This window comes from Brassica rapa, chromosome A02 (assembly GCF_000309985.2).
Source record: "Brassica rapa cultivar Chiifu-401-42 chromosome A02, CAAS_Brap_v3.01, whole genome shotgun sequence".
NCBI lineage: Eukaryota > Viridiplantae > Streptophyta > Magnoliopsida > Brassicales > Brassicaceae > Brassica > Brassica rapa.
The window spans coordinates 22317743-22339883 of NC_024796.2; the positions used below are offsets into that span (position 1 = coordinate 22317743).

At 31.3% G+C, this 22141-nt stretch overlaps 2 protein-coding genes and 2 long non-coding RNA genes across 4 annotated transcripts; 2 read left to right on the top strand and 2 right to left on the bottom strand.

Moving 5' to 3' along the window:
• Positions 1-1235: 1235 nt before the first annotated feature.
• Positions 1236-4818, bottom strand: LOC117131740. The gene is made up of 2 exons (XR_004454971.1): positions 4129-4818; positions 1236-3852 (listed from the first exon to the last, which is right to left on the bottom strand). It is a non-coding gene; the product is annotated as an uncharacterized LOC117131740 (long non-coding RNA).
• Positions 4819-10064: 5246 nt separating this feature from the next.
• Positions 10065-17008, bottom strand: LOC117131737. The gene is made up of 2 exons (XR_004454967.1): positions 12428-17008; positions 10065-12340 (listed from the first exon to the last, which is right to left on the bottom strand). It is a non-coding gene; the product is annotated as an uncharacterized LOC117131737 (long non-coding RNA).
• A 767-nt stretch (positions 17009-17775) lies between these two features.
• Positions 17776-18402, top strand: LOC117131997. Its single transcript, XM_033285277.1, has one exon. The coding sequence runs from the start codon at positions 17776-17778 to the stop codon at positions 18400-18402; it is 627 nt and encodes a 208-aa protein (XP_033141168.1).
• A 433-nt stretch (positions 18403-18835) lies between these two features.
• Positions 18836-21969, top strand: LOC103853673 (rac-like GTP-binding protein ARAC2). Its single transcript, XM_009130584.3, has 7 exons — positions 18836-19663; positions 20043-20130; positions 20248-20357; positions 20452-20515; positions 21334-21398; positions 21485-21550; positions 21658-21969. The coding sequence occupies exons 1-7, from the start codon at positions 19565-19567 to the stop codon at positions 21769-21771; spliced, it is 606 nt and encodes a 201-aa protein (XP_009128832.1). The 5' UTR covers positions 18836-19564; the 3' UTR covers positions 21772-21969.
• Positions 21970-22141: the final 172 nt, after the last annotated feature.

A 22141-nucleotide genomic window follows, 5' to 3' on the forward strand; every position in this document is an offset into this window, starting at 1 on the left:
ACATGACCGCCAGTATTTAACAACTCCAGTATTTAACAAATAACATCAAAGTTTTTTTTGAAACTGTTGGTGCATAGATTGAAAATTTTGTGTTTTTTTGGTGTTGACATGGGCCTAGTCAAAATCCTTTATGGGCTACGCAAAGAAACCCTTAACCAAATGAATCAGAAGAAACCTTAAATGAACAACTCGGTTAAACCAGATAGACCTGGAACAAACCGGAGCCAGAAATCCTAGATAAACAGACGCACTAAAGCATCCAAAACATAGCCGCTAGAAACTCCATGACCACCGTCGCCTGAGAAAACCACCGACAAGGCCTTACGGCACAGAAAACCACCGCCTAGGGATGCCCTCGTCAACACCGGCACAGAAGACCTCCGAGAAGACCTTAGGGAACAGGAGCCTCCGCCTGGGCAAGAAACCGCCTGAAAAGGAAGTGGAACAGCAGACCTCCACAGAGCCGCAATAGAGAGACACCATCGCAACCTCAAACCCCACCCGCCAAATTCGCAAAACCAACATAGCTGTCGATGAAGAAAAGAAGCTTCACATAGTCCACAAAGCAGACAAGGAAGAGGAGGGAGAAAAGAAAATTGAGTTGTTTGGATTATGTGAAGCTAATATGTAGAAATCGGTTTCTACAGTTTTTTAGAATTATAGTAATGTTTAGATTTTGATTTCTACATGTTTTAGATTTATAGTAAATCTGTAGAAGTCGGTTTCTACGTGTTTTAGATTTATATTAATGTGTAGATTTTGATTTCTAAAGATTTTAGAACGATAGGTTAAGCGCGGAATGTGTATTCTAAATATTTTTAGAATACTCCTATTTACGTAGATCACGTATTCTAAACATTGTAGATTCAATGAAAAAAGTGGATTTCGTTTTCTACTTCGTAGAATGTAACTTTTTTAAAACTGGAAAAAATATCACTAAGTTCATATAGGTATTTTATCAAAAGTTACTATTTTCAAATTTTTTTTGTTTGTAACTATTTATTAAATTTATTTTCAAAAATATTAAAGGGTGTTATAGGAAAATATGAAACAAAATATAGATTAGTCTAAAGGGACATAGTTACCATTTTTTTGCTCTAAAAAAAAACAGTTTTCCCTTGAAAATTTATTAAATGCTTCACGCGGAATGAGTTTGCAACTACTAGAATATTTTTCTTTTTAGTGGTGTTTCAAAATTGTTTTTTTTTACTTTTTAGTAAAATGTTGTTTCCACCTTATATTTCATTTACCGCTTGACTTTAGTTTGTTTAGAGAATATTATGCTAAAAAGATATGGATTATCCAATAGCAAGAGGTTTAGATTTTATTGTTTTCATATTTATATATATACACAGTGCTGTTAATAATTCTGTAAACTTCACGTAGTTCTTTGAAAGCAACTCATCTCTAGATGGCAAATGAGGGTCATAATACAGGAGCACCCCAACCAATGAATGTCTTATGTGTTCTTAGTCCTTCCAAAGTGAATGGATCATTGTGGAACATGAGGGTCATAATCAAGGAGCAGCCCAACCAAGGAGCAACTCATCTCCGGATGGCAAATATAGTTTTAGTCTAATCTATAGCACTCTAACTTTTCTTTTATAATACATTCTCAGAGCAAGTTCTCTTGGAATCATTTGATTGAATCTGAGGTGCGAAAGATGTTTTGCAAATGTGCTGCAACAAAGCGGATAGATATGATTAGCCGAGTGAAAGAAAGAGGTAAGCAGCCATATTGGATCCCTGATGATTTCTACAAAGATTTGGTTTCCTACTGGGAAACAGACAAAGCTAAGGAAAATAAAAAAAGCTTCTAAGAGTCGAATGTCTGATCGAAACGGGCTGGAACCTCATAAACACGAGCTGGCTGCTATCTTTTGTCCACAAGTGTCAACAATTAAGTCTCAGTTGTGGTTTAGTTATTTTTCTAAGTTTTTGTTATGTTTTTTAGCTTTCAAATTATCATTGCTGATGCGTTGTTTAACTTTCTCATATTTAAGTTTATTTAATAAAGTTAGTTATTTGGCTTTTGTGTTATCAAATATATTTACTGTAAAAAACAATCCATCTAATATTTTTATAACAAAATACTGCAACACATTTAACAATCTATTAATTTTATTGAAATATTAATTGTTTTTTTTTTGACAGCAAACGGCTCTTCTATTACTCAAACTTGAGGTGGTCTGGGAAGCCAGACCGGAATAGAACAACCAATAAAACATAATGATCTATTGAAATATTAATTGTTAACCATGATAACTTTCCTCACTAAATATTTGCACCAAATATATAGTTCAAAATAAATTGCATCGAAAAAATTAAAACAACATTCGCTACAATTTATATAGAAATTTTTATAACAATTTAAGTTGCATCCATACGTCTACTTATACCAAAATATTTTATAAATGTCTTGTTGCATTAATACTATTAAATTGCAATAATTTGTTATATTATTTGCTATATATTTAACGTATCAATGATTTGTCATTATTAATGTTGCACAAATACGTTGTAAATTTACAACAAAATTGTTATAAAAAATTGTTGCAATTATATGACATTAATAGCAACAATTCAATTTGTTGCTACGTAAATGCAACAAACATGAATTTGCAATATCCAAACAACAAAGACCCAAAAGCCCAAAATTTTTTTTATATAAGTATGTATTCCTAAAGGATAAAGGAAATCGGGTTTTGAAGATGCTATTAATATTGATCTAAGGGTTTGTAAGATTATTCATTCACACAATAATAGTAAACCCTAAACGGGTATTTGCCTCAATATGTTTTGTTCTCTATTGTCTTCTTGCTTAATTTGTGGTTGTTCATAACAAAACTTGATGACCTAAGAAACTGAATGTTCTAAGACAAAGAAGAAGACAAATACCAAGGACCTTAGACTACCGGAGGCTTCAAAGGCACATCCAAACAATACGAGGACAGGCGTCCGATTAGGATTGACCAACAACACAAGGACTGCAAGACAATCAACCCGAGAGATAGAAAATGTCCATCTGCTAGAATTCACAGCAGAGCAACGAAACATGCCTCATAACCAAACCTTTTCACCGAGGAGAAGTCAAAAGCATCACAAGGGACCTCGGGACGCTTCACCGTTGAAGAAAAAAACCATAGCCACAAACCTCTTCAAGCAAAGCCAGAACCATGTAGAGAAAGCCATAACCTTAAAAGCACTACCTGAGAATTCAACAATGGAGAAGAGAATCCAAAGTCGGAATAGAAGCACTTGAACATGCCCACGCATACACCCAGTTGTTTACCCAACCGAGAATTGAAATCTCCAAAGCAACGGTGAGCAACAAAAGAGCTAGAGTTGAAGAAGGCTAGAAACGACGTCAGCGAAAGCACCTGCAATGCCCCTTCAGCTATGCCGCACCGTCAACAGGTCCTCGACCTGACATATGGCGCCAGACTCATCTCTTAACCCAACTCTCCAAACCAAAACCTCACCTGAAACTAAGAAAAAGATTTGGAGACACTCCTCAACAAAGAGACCCAGACTAGCAGAGAACACAAAAAGAAGCACATAAAATCAATTCGACTAAGCTCCAGCTACCACCACAACTGTCTTCTCTACAAAGCCTCTTTCAACGGACAGAGACTTAAGAGACACAAGTTACCAGTCATCCTCGGAGTGGTCACAAACGGGGAAGACATAGGCTCGAGCTTGACCACTAACCTTCAATGGCTCTAGAACCGGCTTGAACATCACACCACTACCGCACAGAAGCCGACGATCCCACCACCTAGCGAATCTAGCACCGAGCCAAAGCACACCAGAACCGAAACCAGACCATCGATTCCCCTCTTAAGCCCAGATCTGAAACCACTAACAAAAAGTATGACCTTTTCCGAAATTAAAACCGTAGAGTTAAAGCCTATGATGATACATGACCGCCAGTATTTAACAACTCCAGTATTTAACAAATAACATCAAAGTTTTTTTTGAAACTGTTGGTGCATAGATTGAAAATTTTGTGTTTTTTTGGTGTTGACATGGGCCTAGTCAAAATCCTTTATGGGCTACGCAAAGAAACCCTTAACCAAATGAATCAGAAGAAACCTTAAATGAACAACTCGGTTAAACCAGATAGACCTGGAACAAACCGGAGCCAGAAATCCTAGATAAACAGACGCACTAAAGCATCCAAAACATAGCCGCTAGAAACTCCATGACCACCGTCGCCTGAGAAAACCACCGACAAGGCCTTACGGCACAGAAAACCACCGCCTAGGGATGCCCTCGTCAACACCGGCACAGAAGACCTCCGAGAAGACCTTAGGGAACAGGAGCCTCCGCCTGGGCAAGAAACCGCCTGAAAAGGAAGTGGAACAGCAGACCTCCACAGAGCCGCAATAGAGAGACACCATCGCAACCTCAAACCCCACCCGCCAAATTCGCAAAACCAACATAGCTGTCGATGAAGAAAAGAAGCTTCACATAGTCCACAAAGCAGACAAGGAAGAGGAGGGAGAAAAGAAAATTGAGTTGTTTGTCTTTAATTGGTCTTGGATATTTGTTGGACCATTGTCCATTTCAGTTTTGGTCTTTTGGGTCTTTGTTGTTTGGATATTGCAAATTCATGTTTTTTAGAATTATATTCTAGTAGAAATATGTAGTAGTTGCAAACTCATTCCGCGTGAAGCATTTAATAAATTTTCAAGGGAAAACTGTTTTTTTTAGAGCAAAAAAATGGTAACTATGTCCCTTTAGACTAATCTATATTTTGTTTCATATTTTCCTATAACACCCTTTAATATTTTTGAAAATAAATTTAATAAATAGTTTTACAAACAAAAAAAATTTGAAAATAGTAACTTTTGATAAAATACCTATATGAACTTAGTGATATTTTTTCCAGTTTTAAAAAAGTTACATTCTACGAAGTAGAAAACGAAATCCACTTTTTTCATTGAATCTATAATGTTTAGAATACGTGATCTACGTAAATAGGAGTATTCTAAAAATATTTAGAATACACATTCCGCGCTTAACCTATCGTTCTAAAATCTTTAGAAATCAAAATCTACACATTAATATAAATCTAAAACACGTAGAAACCGACTTCTACAGATTTACTATAAATCTAAAACATGTAGAAATCAAAATCTAAACATTACTATAATTCTAAAAAACTGTAGAAACCGATTTCTACATATTAGTTGTATTCTACGGATAAGAAATCAGTTCCTAAAAATATGGAAACAAAATATTTGGGAATATTCACTTTTATATTTTGAAAAATAAAATCAATTTTTTTTAAAAAAATTAAAAAACGAAAAAGGAATAAAAAATTACAATTTTAAGGGCATTACTGCCATTTTGAAAAAAATTAGTCTAATGGGACATAAACTAGTATAGATTAGTATAAAGGGACATAATTACCATTTTTTTGCTCTAAAAAAACAATTTTCCCAATTTTCAAATGAAAAACAAAAATATCTATCTATACTATTAAAAGGAAAGAAGTTTTAAAAAATCTACCTATAAAATGTTACTGCACCCTTTTATTAACTAACAATATTTTTGGTCTCACATAATATTTTCCTAATTATCTCTAACTATATGGTAGTGTTAACTATACCATAATATTAAAGCTGTTATCGATTCATATTAATAGTATAACACATTAAATAATTACATTTTCTAAGTATATTGATCACCGCAGCAATTACTTATGTTTCCATGAAATTCATATACATTTAATAGTATAATATCATATCAAATAAAACCGATCATATACATTTAATAGTATTACACATCGTCAAATAAATACCATTTCTATATATGATAGCAATGACTTCTATCCCCAGCCAAAAAGCTCTATAATTTTTGGTTTTTCTTCTTTGACCTACATCATTAAGAAACAGCAATAAACAACCTAGAACATGTTCTTCAAATCGAGTTACAAAAAAAAACATAGTCTTCAAATCTCAAAATTAAAAATTCAACCAACGAACACCATAGCTTCTTCTCAAAACTATTTGAATAATTTATACCAAACTAGGACTTCGGCTATAAATAAATAAATGAATAAACAAATATTATTATAAAATTAACTTCAAATCTAAATTAAAAGAAAATAGATAAATTTTATAATAGATTAACACTAATAAAAATAAAATAGTATTTAAATATAACAAAAAATTAGCTTTTGTAAAATATTTCATGTGATACACTTCTTCTCTAAAATATTTTATCACTTAACATTATGGTTGTTATGCAATAATGTAGGTCTATATTGGGTTTGTATATGTTCTTTTGGATCCGGTTTGTTTCGAGTCTATAATTCAAATATCTATAAAATATATGTAATTTTGGTACAAAATAGGTTCGGATCAGTTCGGTAATTAGGGCCCGAAAAGACTTAATGTACTTGAAATCCTGAAAAAGTCAAAACACAAAAATCTAAACAAATATCTGAAAATATTCAAATACCCAAAAACCAAAATTTTATCTGAAGAACCAAAAATATCCAAAGTTTTATTCGAATCCCCGAAATATAATTTGAAATTTTACCCAAACCCGAAACTATAACCGAAAAATCCGAATCTAAAACTTAAAAATTTCTATAATAATCAAAAGAATCTGAAATACCCAAGTATACATAATATATAAAAAATATTCAAGTACTTTGGGTACCCGACTCGAACAAAGGTCTGCGAGTCCAAAAAAAACCAATGTGTAGTTTACTCGATGTTGGACCCGATCATATATTTCCGTGTTGGTTTCGGTTCAGCTTTTTGGATCCGAGAAAAATGCCTATGCCTAAGAGAAAGTTCATAAGAGGGTACATACAAAATCTCAGATAAACTAATTCATAAATTTTATAACTTTTAACAAATTTCCTTATTGGATATAATACGACTTTATAACATAATAATTTAAAAATCATAGAATATTAATTCATATCAAACTTTGTTTATAACCAAACGGAACCGGCGCTTTCGAAGCGCGAGTCAAAATCTAGTTGAAATTTAAATATAAAACTAGAATAATTTAAGTGAAAAGATTCGAGGATCACCATTGGAAAACTACCCTTTCATCCCCTTATTTTAAGGGTGGACCCCCTTCAAAATGAAAGAAATTATTGGAGATGCCTTTATCAACAAATGAAAAACAATCAATCATTTAATCCAAAACTTGTGTTTTAAGCAGTACTAGATTTTGACCCGCGCTTAGAAAGCGCGGAGTTGTTGGATTATATTATAATACAAAATTTTATTATATCGAAAAACATAATTTTTAACAGCTATATAATCTACAAATTAGTTTATTTGAGATTTTATATGTACAATTTTACGTAAGTTTCTTTTCGACATGAGAATTATATCCGGATAAAAAAAACAAACTAAACCGACCCAAAATTATAGGTTAGTTCAGGTCCAGAGAAGATAACCTATTGTGTTTTTTGACCCGCAGGTCTTTGTTTGAGTCCGGGTCTTACCCTAGACCTGATCATAAATATGTGTTTATTAGGTATATTTGGATATTTCGAATATGTTTCCGGTATTATGGATATTGTTTTTAAGTTTTTAGTTTACGATTAGAGTTTTGATTTCAGGTAAATTTTTCAAATTAAAAAAAAAATTGGATATTTGGATAAAATTTTGGGTATTTTCCAGTTCATCGTGTCAGATTTTGAATAAGATTTTAAATTTTTAGGTATTTGAATTTTTTTGGTATTTGTTTGGAGTTTCAAATATTTTTCGTATTTCAAATATTTTTCAGATTTTTCATATATTTCAAATTCTTTTAGGACCTTAAATACCCGAACAGATGTGGACCCATTACGTCCATATCAGGTCCAACAACCTTTTGATATAGATTTTTAACGTTATTGTACAAAAACATGGTTGATGAAATATTTTTCTGAGTAAAGGTATCATAAGAAATGATATTAAGATCTGTCAAAAATATTTAAAATATTATATGTTTAGAATGATTAATGTATTATCAGAAAAATAATAAATAGTTATACATAACTCCAACAACTTTTTTATATTAGATTTTTTAAAAATCCTTTCCTTTTTAATAGTATTGATTCGTTTTAAGTGAAAAGTATATAAAAGTATAATATCTAAACAAATAATTTTCAAAATCTTGAATAATCAATACTGATATCGTGAAGTCATGTTAGCTTTAATAGAACCAATGAATTTCTTCATTTTTGTGAAGGTAACATGAATATTCAGAAAAATCATTTTTAAATATGAAAATATTATCAAACTATAGACGGTTGAAAGTTTAGTACATGATATAAGATTTTAGTGGGAAAGTTTATATATGATATGATTACTTTATTATAAACGAAAGAGGAAGTTAGAATGTACACATATATGTCTTGTAATTTATCTTGCTTTAAATCATATATTATATGATAAAAATGATAATATAAAATATTAGTTTCAATGCTTTTATGATTAAAAATCAAAATGATAAATATAGTAATAGTAATGATTAGGATTTAGGAGTGAGATTTAAATAAATAAAAGAATTGACTAAATTATTGTTAGAAAATATATATGGTAACATATTGTTAGTATAAATTTAAGGTAAGACCAAAAAATAATGAATTAAATGAAAGGGTTCAAACAACTTTTATAGGTATATTTTTTTAGACTCCTTCCCTTTTAATAGTATTGATACCTCCAATGCTAACTTATATTTGAAGTTATTTACGTAAGATACTATCTTAGTGGCTGACTCATGTTTTTTTATCTGAGCCAAAATTTATTAATATTAATTCTATATAAATAAATAATTATTTAAACTATAGTAAATCAATTATTTATAAAATAAACTGCCATAAAATATTAGTATATGAAATATTAAAATTTTCTGTCTTGAGTCATAGAAATTAATATTCAACTAGAATTTATATATATTCAGAACTACAATAAATAAAACGTTTAACTCTTAATCAGTTACTGACATTATTTACTGTCATTAAAAAAAAAGAGAAAAGAGAACAGGTTTTAAGGAATATACAAATATGGGGAAAATAACATATTTTGGTATTTAGATAAAAATTATAGGTTGGACAATGTCTTATATGTTGAAAACTGGGCTTCGGACTCAAACTGGAATTTTGACCCAAAATCATTGAAATAAAAGGAAAGTGGTGCAGAGAATGGGTTCGAACATATGTAAGATGGTACAACAGAAAAAAAGGCTTGAACCAAGTTATTGTTCTTTAAGTACCTAAGAACATCTTAAACCCCACTCTATACTTACCGAAAAATAGAGAGGAAGATAAAGTAGTTAACAAGCAAAAAGGGATTACTTCATAAATATGTTCTAAGACTATTTAGATTATGTGCAATGGACTAGTTGAATTTTTTTTTCCAAATGTTAAATGGTTACAATGGTAATGTTGAAAGAAAAAAACGTGGATTAATTCTTGTTGAATCTATTCAACTAACTGAAAACATGAAAGTGAGATCCATGTAAAAGATATGGACCAATTAAACTCAATATGTGTCTTTCACGCTTTCAAAAGGAAAGTGAAGAGTTGGAAATTCTATTTCTTTGAAACATCAATATAATTTTTAATTTCTAGTTGGTTGTTGAGTTTAGTAATATTTTTTCATCCTATTTGTTTCAAATAAAATATGTTGTAGTTAATATTTCTTCTTTTTTAAAGTTATTTACATCATAATTCATGATTTTTATGCTCTATAAATAGAGACTTGGTTCAATTAATTTGGACACATAAATGTTTTAAAAATTAAATATTAGATAATTACGTGGAAAAGAAAATGTGATGTGGATTTTAAAATGTTAAAAAGATGCTGTTGAATAAAGAGAACCATTGTGCATAATCTTATAATGGCTTATTGAATCTTTTAATTGAATAGTAAAAAAGTGCAATGGTATATTGAAAAGGAGATTGAATCCAACTATATTCATTATGGTTGAAAAATTCAACATTGTTGAATCGCAGAAGATGAGGTAAAATGGTCCCCCTAAAAGTCATGTGTCACTAAACCATTAGCCAGTGAAATCTTTGATTTGTTTTTTCTTCTCAATTATTTGAGATCAATTATCGCTTAAAATTTTATTTTAGAAAAATTGTTTTTATATCAAAATTAATTATTTTTCATATTCTATAAATAGAGACTTGTTTCATTTGATTTGGACACAGAAAAAAACTCATTTTTTCTACTATAATCAATATAATTAAAACATGATCATTGCTAACAATTGTCTCTACTCTTACCTGGAATATTACTTATTTTGCCATCGTGTTTTCAAAGGATTTTTTGCCCTTCATTAAAGGCATTATAGTCTTTTGGTTTTGGACAATCATATCTTAATTTTTGTATACAATTATAAACCACTTACATAACTTCTTTCTCTTCTCTCACATCAATTCTTTGAGAAAGAACTTCCATTTTTAACATTAGATTTCAATATTTGTTGTGTTGCTTCTCATCCGAATCATGTCATGTTAAGCGATTTCATCTTTTTTAAATGACTTTTAGCGATTTCATCTTTTTAATTGACTTTTAGGGATTTCATTCTATTCACTGATTTTAGATGTGCTTAGTCTGTCGAATTAATCCAATCTGACTTCTGTTTTCTGAATGAGATCATATATATCTCTGGTTTTTTATTTGTTCTTGGTTCTCTTCCTTCATGGTTGTTCCAAAGTACTAAACTACACTTTCTGGTTTGCCTTTAAATTAGGATCTAATACAATCGGATTTACGATATCTCTCCCTTATTTGGAGATTAAGTTAGTTTTGATCGTTTCGAAAACCTTGAAATCATCGTCGGATTGAGTTTGAACAGAAACGGCAGCAGTGAAAAGTCGATGAATAGCCATGGTGCCCTCATCTTTAATATTTAAAAATAACAAATGACATCAAAAAAATTAATACCAAATATCTAAATTTAACAAAAACTACTTTGGTTTGAATATTTGGGTGAAACACAATAAATATTCCAAATGTCTCTAATATTTTTATAATTTTGGATTATATCTCAAATAGTTTTATGGGTTATATCCAATAATAATTAAAATAAATTATATAACTAAATAAAAAAATAAATTATATATAAATACAAAAGTACATAAAATTCTAATTTTTATTAAGTATATTTTTGCAATCACAATTAATCCCGCCCTTTCCAAGGGCGGGACAGAATCTTGTTTCATTTTTTTTTGTCAGCAAATACAGACTCATATTGACTCTGTGAACCACTCCGGGAGATCCTGATCCATGTGAACGACGAAAGACAGTTGTTTTCTAACACTGCGTGCTAGACTATCCGCCTTTGAATTTTGCTTCCTTGGTACATAGATAATCTCTGATCTAATGAAACTTTCTCTCAGGGTCTTGATATCTTCCAAATAATTTGCAAAAGCTAGTCATTCTTCTGGTTCCGAAACCATCTTCACCAATTGAGAACAATTCATTGAAACGTAACCTGAAATTGACGTAAATTTTTCATACATTCCATTGCCAATATAAAAAATCTTCTATCTCCGCATGCAGAGGAGTTAGACAAGCCCGAACATTCGTCGCCCCCAACAGCCCAACAAAAAAATCTTCTAAGGTGCTTAGCCAACCTTGTCCTGAGAAGATATCATTCTCCTTCCAAGAGCCATCTGTGAAACACCATCTTCTTGGGATCGAAGGAAGGGTTGTAAGCTCGACTGGTAATACTCTCTTGTTTTCCTTTGGTATTTGTGCCTCAGCCCAGAGTGTTGATTTTGTTTCTGCCAATTTGAGCGTATCTCGAGGATCCATATCCAAATTACTAAAAACTTAATCATTCCTTCCTTTCCGAATATACCATAGTATCCACGCAAATTGAAGATCCTCCATCTGTGGGATTACTCGCCAAAAGAGATGATCTACATTAAAACCGATTTATTTCTAGCAATTTTCTTAAAACCGACACATTCCAAGTCGTCAGCCTGAAAACAACCAAATCACAGTCCCAAAATCATCTTTAAATCGACCCGTATTGTCGATCATTCCAATCCTCCATCTGTGGGATTACTCGCCAAAAGAGATGATCTACATTAAAACCGATTTATTTCTAGCAATTTTCTTAAAACCGACACATTCCAAGTCGTCAGCCTGAAAACAACCAAATCACAGTCCCAAAATCATCTTTAAATCGACCCGTATTGTCGATCATTCCAATCCTCAGAATAAGAAACGTACATAACCCTTCAAAGTATCAATAAGAAACGTACATAACCATTCAAAGTATCGGTTCAACCAGTTTTTTCGTAAAAAAAGGGAAGTAGATACGTATACTATACTCGTATACTCCCAAACTTCAAAAACTTTTTCCTCGTCATCAAGAAATCGCTTTTGTCAAAGCAAACTGTCGCAGCAATAGGCAGAAAAATATTTAGGCAATACGATGCCACACTAAAATCGTCCCAAAAAGGCAAACGACAATCTAGAAGTCTAACGATAATCTAAACGCTAGCAAGATATCCAGATGATCATGAACATAATCTCAAAGACTATACAACATTTCTTGTCGCAATCATGCGTATAGAAAACATGTACAAATATCAAACTGAAACTCGGCGATTAGCCAAAGTCTTGAAACCATTTCCGGATTTATAAAGCTTGTTTCATATAAAAATCAAAATTATACGAGAAATCTTGCCGCACAGGCGAGTTGGACCGAGCAAGCAGTCTAACTCGCCCGTTCGGCGATTTGGATCAACTAATCTATCTTCATCCCGTCCTCGTAGCTCTCTCCTTCGAGATCGAATCAAACTTGCTTTTGTTTCATCTCAGTCGTAATCACAATTGGAACTTTACGATTTAAAAACCGCAAGAACTCGTTGTCTCGTATGTAATCTGAATTGATCGTATAAAATGGAAATGGTTAACTAAACACCTTGAACTGCCTCCACTATACGAGAAATTCGAACTTTCTTCGGAATCGACGTCGTTTCGGAAGCGCTCTTTCGATAAATCGTAAAAATGCTTAAGTCGGAAAATGGCCCGAAAGGGTCCATAACGCGGCTAAAGGCCCACTCAAGCCCAATGGTTATGACGGTTTATCTTTTATTCTGCAGGAGAAGATAAATGTCCAGTTCGGAGGATAAATGTGAAGTTCCCAAAGATAAACATGAAGATCGAAGGAAAATGGAATATTTCTGCGAAGCGATAAACTCGACCAATGGCAGAAAGGGAAAGAGCAAAGCGCCTCTAGGAGGAGTATATAAGGACGTCGAGGTTGAAGAGGCAAATACACAATTCTTTTTACTCTTAGAACTCTCTGCACTTAGAAACGTTAGGTATTATTCTCGACATGTTTTGTTTCTATGACTAGCACTCGATTACTAGACGAACTAGCTAAGGCGAGTCGATCTCTTGTTCTACTCTTTCAATCAAACTATCTTCGGTTTGATCCTCGAAAGGGGTACGTAGGCAGCCTTTCATAAGGTTCAGTCCGAAATCAATCAAAACCTTTTTCGTATATTTTTCGTCTTCTGTTATCGAGCTGTGACTCAACTAGGTTTAAAGTTTCAGGTTGCTAGAACTAGGTAATTCGCTGACAGCTATTGCGGCCGAAGCTTTTATAATCTATTGTAATGATCCCAACGCTTTTACGCAGATTTGAAATTAGATCTACCTTTTCTATAAATTCGTTTTGCTATCTTTTCATATTTTCTGCATTCATTTGGTCACTTGTCGTTGGCTCCTGCAGAGAATCCGGGACCTCAGAGAAAGTTAGGGTTTCTTGACTTTCCTCCGATTACGGAAATCGACGGTGCGAATTTCGGTTCCCACAAAAACCATTTTATATAGTCTAAGAGAACCATTAGTGGGAGTCTCTCCCATGATTTCAAACAATTAAACTAAAGAAAATTAGTTTACAAGTAAGAGAGAGATGATAGAGAGTCTTTTTATTGAGATACTTTTATGCATGTTTGAGAAACAAACTCTACACATGTCATTTTTCTATTAGTTTAATTATTTAAAGGAAAAATGAAAAATAGTTGCATAACTAAATATTAATATTTTCATTACTGTGAGAGGCTCGGCCAATGTTGATGCTCTAAAATAGTTAAGGCTATGAATGGTGACTAATGAATGAAAATGAACAATTTTTCCTGATATATGGTGTTTTTGACATCTTGTATATATGTTTTCTGATTGGTTCTCAAGTCTTTATCGAGTTTTCCTAGTCTTTTTCGAGTCACTTCAGGTCTGGAGTTGCTTTGGATGGAAGATGGACCAGTTAGAATAAAAGATTGCAATTTGGTGATTTTCACGCATAAGAGTCTGATGGCTGTTCCCGATCGAGCGGAGCACCCGAGTGACTGTTCCAGCGACATAGATTTTTAAGAAAACTACAAGTTATTTTGGGATTTGCCCTAATCATCCCATATTTTTCTCCTAGCCGCATGTGGTTTCCATATATCTTTTTTTTTCTCTTTCAATTTATTTTGACGCTAGTTTTTGAAGAAGAAACCAGACCCTAGAGTTCCATTTGCGAGTTCATACTTTGTGATAGGAGAAAGATATTTCTCTCGCCTTAGCGAAGAACCCCCTGAACCCTACTCTATTTCTTTTATAATTGCAGTGATGTATTATTCAGTTTCAATCTATGTGTTTTCTTGCTTCATGGCTGAGTAGTCAACTTGCTTAGTCTAGGGTGTTTGATCTGTGGGCTAAACATGAATAAGTTATAAATTGATTGTTTTCATTTATTGCAACACTTACTGCTTGTGTTAAACTGGTCATTTAGCATCTTTTCACAGTTTTAATCTATTCATCAAAATTGTTATAGGTTGATAGACATTGAACGAATGAGCATTGCATCCCTAACTAGTGAAAGTAGATGTTAGGGTGTTTTGTGAACATATCGGACTTGATCTTACTGTTTGTCATCGCGTCTCAGTCCAAAAAACAGTTTACGTACTGATATCGATTGACAAAAGGTGAAGCACCACGACAGTGGGCTGATCTATCTTAAGTGATCCGAGTTCTAGGCTAGTGCTAAATTGAACTTAAATAATTGTTTGGTTCACGCTTGTTTAACACCCGATCAACCCACCCTAGGCTAAAATTCTTAATCATTTGAAAACTTTAAACCAATCTGTTGCTTGCTTGTTTTGATACCTTAGTCTTGAAACCTCCTTATTGTTTTAGCTTTATATTGATCCCATAAAGATAAAGTGTAACCATTGGTCTCTGTCGATTTGATCCTAAAGTGCTAGATTGACATACCATTCGATTGTGGTAGTGTGTGTATACACGTAATATCAATTCCTTAATATTCCTAACAAATTTTACCATTCATAAAGAATATTTTTTTCTTTTCTATTTCTTCTCATTCCTTTTATTACAGAGATATATAGTATAAATTTGTTCCGCATTAAATCAAATAAAGAACTAGATGATAACCCGCGCATGCGCAGAGTAATTTTTTATATTAATGTTTGTTCATTAAATAGTTTTAACATTTTGCAACACTACAACCTTTATTGATTGTAAAATGACGAATATAATTTTTGGTATCTTAAATGTATCATCATTGTTGAAGAGTTAAACGAATTGAAGCTCAGTTTAATTATTTTTAAGACTTCATATGCACAAAAGAAAATTAATTTTTGCGCCTGACACAAATCACTAAAAGCAGATAAACAACATCGATTGTAAGATGACGAAAGAAGATTAGGTTTTATGCTCTCGATTTCTTTATTATTGACTCTCTATAAGAGATTTCATTTTTTACCACTTTAAAATTGTGCTTTCGTTCTCGTTTCTGTTTTACTGATATGAATTTTTTATTTTTTTTACTTCTTTTGTGAATTCGGTGAATTACATAAGTGTCAATTTAAAATGATAGACATTTGTAAAAATTACTTCCACTCCAGATACATATCTAAGAATCAAATTTTTGAAAAAAATCACCGGTAAACTCTATTCACAGGTTAGTGTTCAAATCAATTATATCAAGCTGTTATATAATATAAGTGCAGATTCGGAATATAAAAAAATCATTTAATTCTGGAACAACAAAAAAAATTACTTATTTTATTAATCTACGCTTTTGATTTTTAGTTACTTAAGAGTATACCGATAAAAATATATAATACTTTACTATTCTATTATATGTAAAATATGTGTATACCTAAGAATTGTTTAATTTATTAAATGATAAACCATTAATTTATAATAAATTTTTCAAATCTATCATTCTTAAAATTATAATAGCTAGATAGGATATTAGGAAGAAATATATATTAGACAAATGATCAAATATCTCATTCTTCAAACAAACTCAAAAGGAGGTGATTGAAATCTTGTCATGATAATTTATTAAAAGCTTTTTAGGAACAAAAATCAAGACAAAATAATTTTGTCTGAATGAAATATATATATATAGTTCCAAAAAAATACTTCGAAAAATCACTTCGATTTGAAGAAGTGTATTTCTTGGATTGTCAGGATCAAAAACATATTAGAAACCACCTATTTAAAAAATAATTTGTATACATAACAGTATATACATTATAGTAAGCACATAAATCAAAACCAATACCTTTTGTTTTTTTACAATCATGTTTTTGGTAAATAAGTCAAAACAATCATTTTATTTAAATTATATGGTATATAATTAAACTTTAGTTATATTGACATATATATAGTATATTTTTATATAAATATTTATTATTGACACTTCCTACTCATATAATTTTATTAACATTTTTGTATTTGTTGTAACAAAAAATTAATATGTTAATCACGAAAGTTTTAATGTGAAAACTTTTAATACGAATTTCAAAATTAAAATAGTAATATCTCAATAACTTTTCAATGAAAATTTAATTTAACATATTTTATAGTATATAATTTAATTTTAATGATATTAATATATATATATATATATAATATGAATATTTATTAATGAGACGTCATATTCATATGATTTATGATCATTTTTATCTTGATTGAACAAAAACAATTAAATCATTGATCACAAAAATTTTAGTGTGAGATTTTTACTATTTTTAGTAATTTATAATCGTTTTTAAAAATTCAAAATATAACATATAAGAAAAAATCTAATTTTTTTTATTATATGCTTAATGTGATTGATTAATTTCTTTTAATAATATAAAATTAAACAAAAAAGTGAAAAGATTTTATTTAAAGAAATAATTGAGAATATTTTATTGTATATTACTAATCAATTTGATAGTTAGTTTAATAAAAAATATAATATATATTTATATGAAACAACTTATTTTTCTAAAAATTCTAATAATCGTTTTAATGATGACATGTAACTACGAATACATGTTGTAATGTTCTACTATTAATATATAGGAGATAATCATATTTCACATGTGTCAGTTAGACACCCCCTAGCACCAACGTGTGGATCCGCCTCTGGTCTTTGTTTAGGAATAGATGATTTACATAAAATCACAAGCATACGTCTAATCTGTAGGCGTAAAAATAAATAAATTTTTAGATATACCATATACATATATATTTGATGTATGCCCGTAATTAAAATTTCAACAAAGTACTTTCAACAAATTTCAACAAATTTTTAGATATACCATATACATATATATTTGTTGGTCATAATGGACCGAGACAGTATGGTATTCCCCTCTCTTCATCTCTAGCTTCGCTGTGGGTTGGAGAAACTTGGGATATAGGTCCGGCAAGATCTCAGGAGATGGAGCAAGTCCAGATTTTTCTATCAACTGTATCTCTCTCAGAACATGAGGACATGCCGGAATGGAGCAGACTGGGTACCACTCCTGCAACCAACAACAAATTCGTGTCAGCTAAAGTCTACAACTACATAAGGGAATCAAAGCCTTTGGTTCCGTGGCATCATGTGGTTTGGCTGAAAAAAGGAATTCCAAAGTGTAAGACACTTACTTGGATGTTTGTACTCAATAGGTGCCCCACTCGTGATAGGTTACTGTCTTGGGGATTGCAGACGGATCCTCTCTGTCTTCTGTGTAACCTACTTCCAGAGAGCAGAAATCACATTTATTTCTGTTGCTCCTTCTCCTCTGGAATTTGGAGAAACCTTGCTGCGAAACTTCAGTTTGCCATTATCTCAGACGATTGGGATGATACTTTGCAAGGTCTGATCCGTTACACTGGTGATAACCGGTTGCGCTATCTCACAATCCTATCCTGGCAAACGCTGATTCATGAACTATGGCGTGAGCGCAACAATAGGCTCCACCGATCTCACTTCAAGTCGCAGGAAGCTATATTCTCAACCATCTCCTCCACCGTCAAAACCGTATCTCATCGCTCCGTGAAACTGACCCAATGGAATCGAGTGCCTGCATGCAACTCTGGTTCTCTCTACCGTGAGACCTTTCGATTACTTCATTGAGGAAGACAACGAATATTTTGATTCTGGGCTTTATTTCTTCTACTGCAAAAGCTCCTAAGCCCATGTTTTTCTTTGGGCTACTCTCTCTCGAGACCAAGAACCATGTGGGGCTCAGAATGAATTTACTAACTTTATCCACTAGAGCATTGTAATATTCTCACATTATGTATGCTTTTGCCTCCTTTATAATATATGCACCAAATTTTAGCAAAAAAAAAAACAAAGTACTTCCGTCTGGGTACGAAGAAAAAGAAGTAAAATTATTAGAACACAAGATCTTAATATATATATATATATATATATATATATAACTGAATGTAAAGTTTTTTGTACACGGTTTAAATATAATCCAAATCGTAATATTTAAGTCAATCCTATCAATATCCAAAGTTGTTAATATCTGATCAAGTAAGACAAACATAAACGTAGATACAAAATATTTTTATTAAAATTAAGACTTATAGAAAGTAAGGTGAGAGTTCCTTCTCCAACACATAAAAATCCACTCACAACCAACACAAATGGCTACATATCACTTTCGCTGACGACAAGATCTTGCACTTGAAGTAAAAGAAATACTCAATTCCTCATCATTCTAGTTCATTAGTTTTTTTATATATATATATATATATATATATATGTATATATATATATAAATTTAGAAAATTATATATTCTTTAGTTCTTTTCGTTTTTTCCTGGTTTGATTCCATTGAAAGTCATTCTGATTAAGTTTGTTCATTTGGTTCCAAAAATCAGATAAAAAAATGAATAAATTATATAATAATATCATTTAACTATTTAAAACTGTAATCTTGATACATTTGAAACTTATGAAGATTATGTGTCTACTGTTAGAGTTTGTTTGGTTTACTTTGTTTACTTTATTTGAGGATATATAAAACCATTTTATCTACAAAGCTCCTTGATTCGGTATTAGTTCGGTTATTTTGGTACGTTTTGCTTAAAATTTCTTCCTTTACCAATAAGCAAATAATAATTAACAATAATCAGAGTCGTCCTCTTCACCAATAAACAACTATAATCATCACAAAAGGCTTCTTAAGAACCACCACTTCTCTTCTCTTCTGAACATAAAAACCAAAAACACACCTAATTCATAAACAGAGAAATAAAAGAAATTGAAGCTAGAAGAAAAGAAAATGAGCACAGCGAGATTCATCAAGTGTGTGACGGTCGGAGATGGAGCTGTGGGGAAGACTTGTATGCTGATTTCATATACCAGCAATACTTTTCCTACGGTAAATAATTTATTTTTTATTTTTAACAATTTGTTGTTCCCATATATACTTTCAATCTGATGTTATAATTTTTATGTTAGTCTCTTGAAGATTTTTACTGGCTTTTACGAATTCCACATTTTTATGCTAATTACTGCTGGTACATATTCATGAAGAGTATTCTCATACCATGTCTTTGTTTTTATGTTGACGTACCAAAGAAAACAATCTTGATGTATAATTATATTTTTTTTACAGAATTAAGTAGAAGGGAATGTAAATATATCCGAAACCAAAGCTAAACTATTGTATTTTTTCTATCCATTTCCTTAAAATTAGCATCGTTCCTATGTACTTATATGTTTGGGATATAAATTATTTTATATATAATTTATCACAGGATTACGTTCCGACAGTTTTTGACAATTTCAGTGCGAATGTGGTGGTTGATGGAAGTACTGTCAACCTCGGTCTGTGGGATACCGCTGGTAAATAGTTATTTTGTATTAAAATTGATAAATATGATTATTATTTTTGCTCAAAAAAAATTTGCTAAAAAAAATGAATATTAGTTTTGGTAATTAGTATCAATGTGGAATTATTAGGGCAGGAAGATTATAACAGGCTTCGGCCTTTGAGTTACAGAGGAGCAGATGTGTTTTTATTGTCATTTTCCCTAATTAGCAAGGCCAGTTACGAGAACATTTACAAAAAGGTAGCTTTTAAAATTTGCATATGATTTTTGAAAATGATAATAGAACAGTTTTATTTGTTGTCGAGATTAATTATATTAACTTATTGATTAATAGTGGCTTCCGGAGCTGAAACATTATGCGTCTAGCATCCCGATTGTACTTGTCGGAACCAAGTTAGGTAATAAAACGTTTTCCCTTTAGGACATCTCGAAACCCATTTTATTTTTCAATATAAAGTAGAGTTTAGAGTAAAAATATTTCAATTGTAATATATTCTTCATTCTATAATAGAGTAAAAAATAAGTTTATTCTATATATAGAGTAAGTTATTTATTTTTTGTTCATTATTCTATTTTTCACTTTAAAATATAGTATCATTGGAATATAACTCAATTTTATTATAAAAATTAATCTATTTTAAAGTAAAAAGTAGAGTCATCAGATATGGTCTTATACTCTTATTGGTTTCTAAGAGTATTTATTAACATGTGCTTAAATAAGTCTGTCAATCATAAAACGAAACATTTCATAACCATGCAATAGTTTTAATGTTTGCTTTTATTGTGAAATTAATTTCTTACAAAATAAAAATGATTTCTATTTATATCCTTTTTGTCAACTTCTATTTATATCCTTTTTCAATTCTAATAAAAAATAAATTATAATGAAAAAAGTATGTTAAATATTCATCATCTGATCTGTTCTATAGGCTTGTACGGTTGTACCTATGTATCCTTGGTTTTTAATTTACTTATTCCAATATATTCTGCATATTCTTTTTCATTTCTACAGTTTCTTGTTTATGTAGCTTATAAACATATACTGCACCAAGATAGCAGGAAAATACTAAGGCCGTAACTGATAGCCCACTAGGGTTATTAATGTGGCTTATAAGCAATAGCCCAGTTAGGTTTTATACATTATAAATTTCCTTTAGTTTATCTAATCTTTAATCAGTAAAGTATATTTTGTTGGTGGGATAAATGTAAAATACAGATTTGAGGGATGACAAACAGTTCTTGAAAGATCATCCAGGAGCAGCTTCAATAACAACTGCCCAGGTATCCTTATAAAGAAAAATATATATGTCTATATGTTACGAAGTCATAACTGAGAGTGTAATATTATTAATGAATTCGAGTAACAGGGAGAGGAATTAAGAAAGATGATTGGAGCCATCAAGTACTTAGAATGCAGCTCCAAAACCCAGCAGGTATATAATTTTATATGAGTATATTCAGATATTTAACATTAGGTTGAAATAAATAGAGTAAATTACGTAAGCTCAAAAGTTTTTTTTCCTTTGTCAAAATGTAATAGAATGTGAAGGCAGTGTTTGATACAGCGATCCGGGTAGCGTTGAGGCCTCCAAAGGCAAAGAAGAAGATAAAGCCATTGAGGACCAAAAGATCAAGAACATGCTTTTTCTTCTAATATTCACCATTTAAATAAAACTTATATATATACACATGTATTTCACTTGTTTTTTTGTTATATTTGTAGTGACAAAAAGAGATTCATTACCCATACACAGTTGTATGTCATATGTTATCTCTCTCTTCTCTCTTGCGTATCATTCTATGAATTTTTATTATAGGATTTGCTTTTCCAATTTGTATCGGATTTAATCTCTTTTCGTCCATTTGTGATATCTGTCGTCTTTGTGGCACGGAATTAATTTTCTTTTTTTGTCAAGCTGGCCTAAGAATCTCTGTTATGTGGACTATCTATGGTCATGGAGTTATGATGATAATCAAGATGATTGGTGGTGAATTCAAGGTGAAGGATTAGAGAAACCAGCCTC

Coding starts and splice junctions, on each gene's coding strand:
- LOC117131997 (XM_033285277.1), top strand. CDS start 17,776: ATGCCGGAATGGAGCAGACTGGGTACCACTCCTGCAACCAACAACAAA.
- LOC103853673 (XM_009130584.3), top strand. CDS start 19,565: ATGAGCACAGCGAGATTCATCAAGTGTGTGACGGTCGGAGATGGAGCT. Junction 20,358..20,451: donor ACGAGAACATTTACAAAAAG/GTAGCTTTTAAA, acceptor ATTGATTAATAG/TGGCTTCCGGAGCTGAAACA. Junction 21,551..21,657: donor GCAGCTCCAAAACCCAGCAG/GTATATAATTTT, acceptor AAAATGTAATAG/AATGTGAAGGCAGTGTTTGA.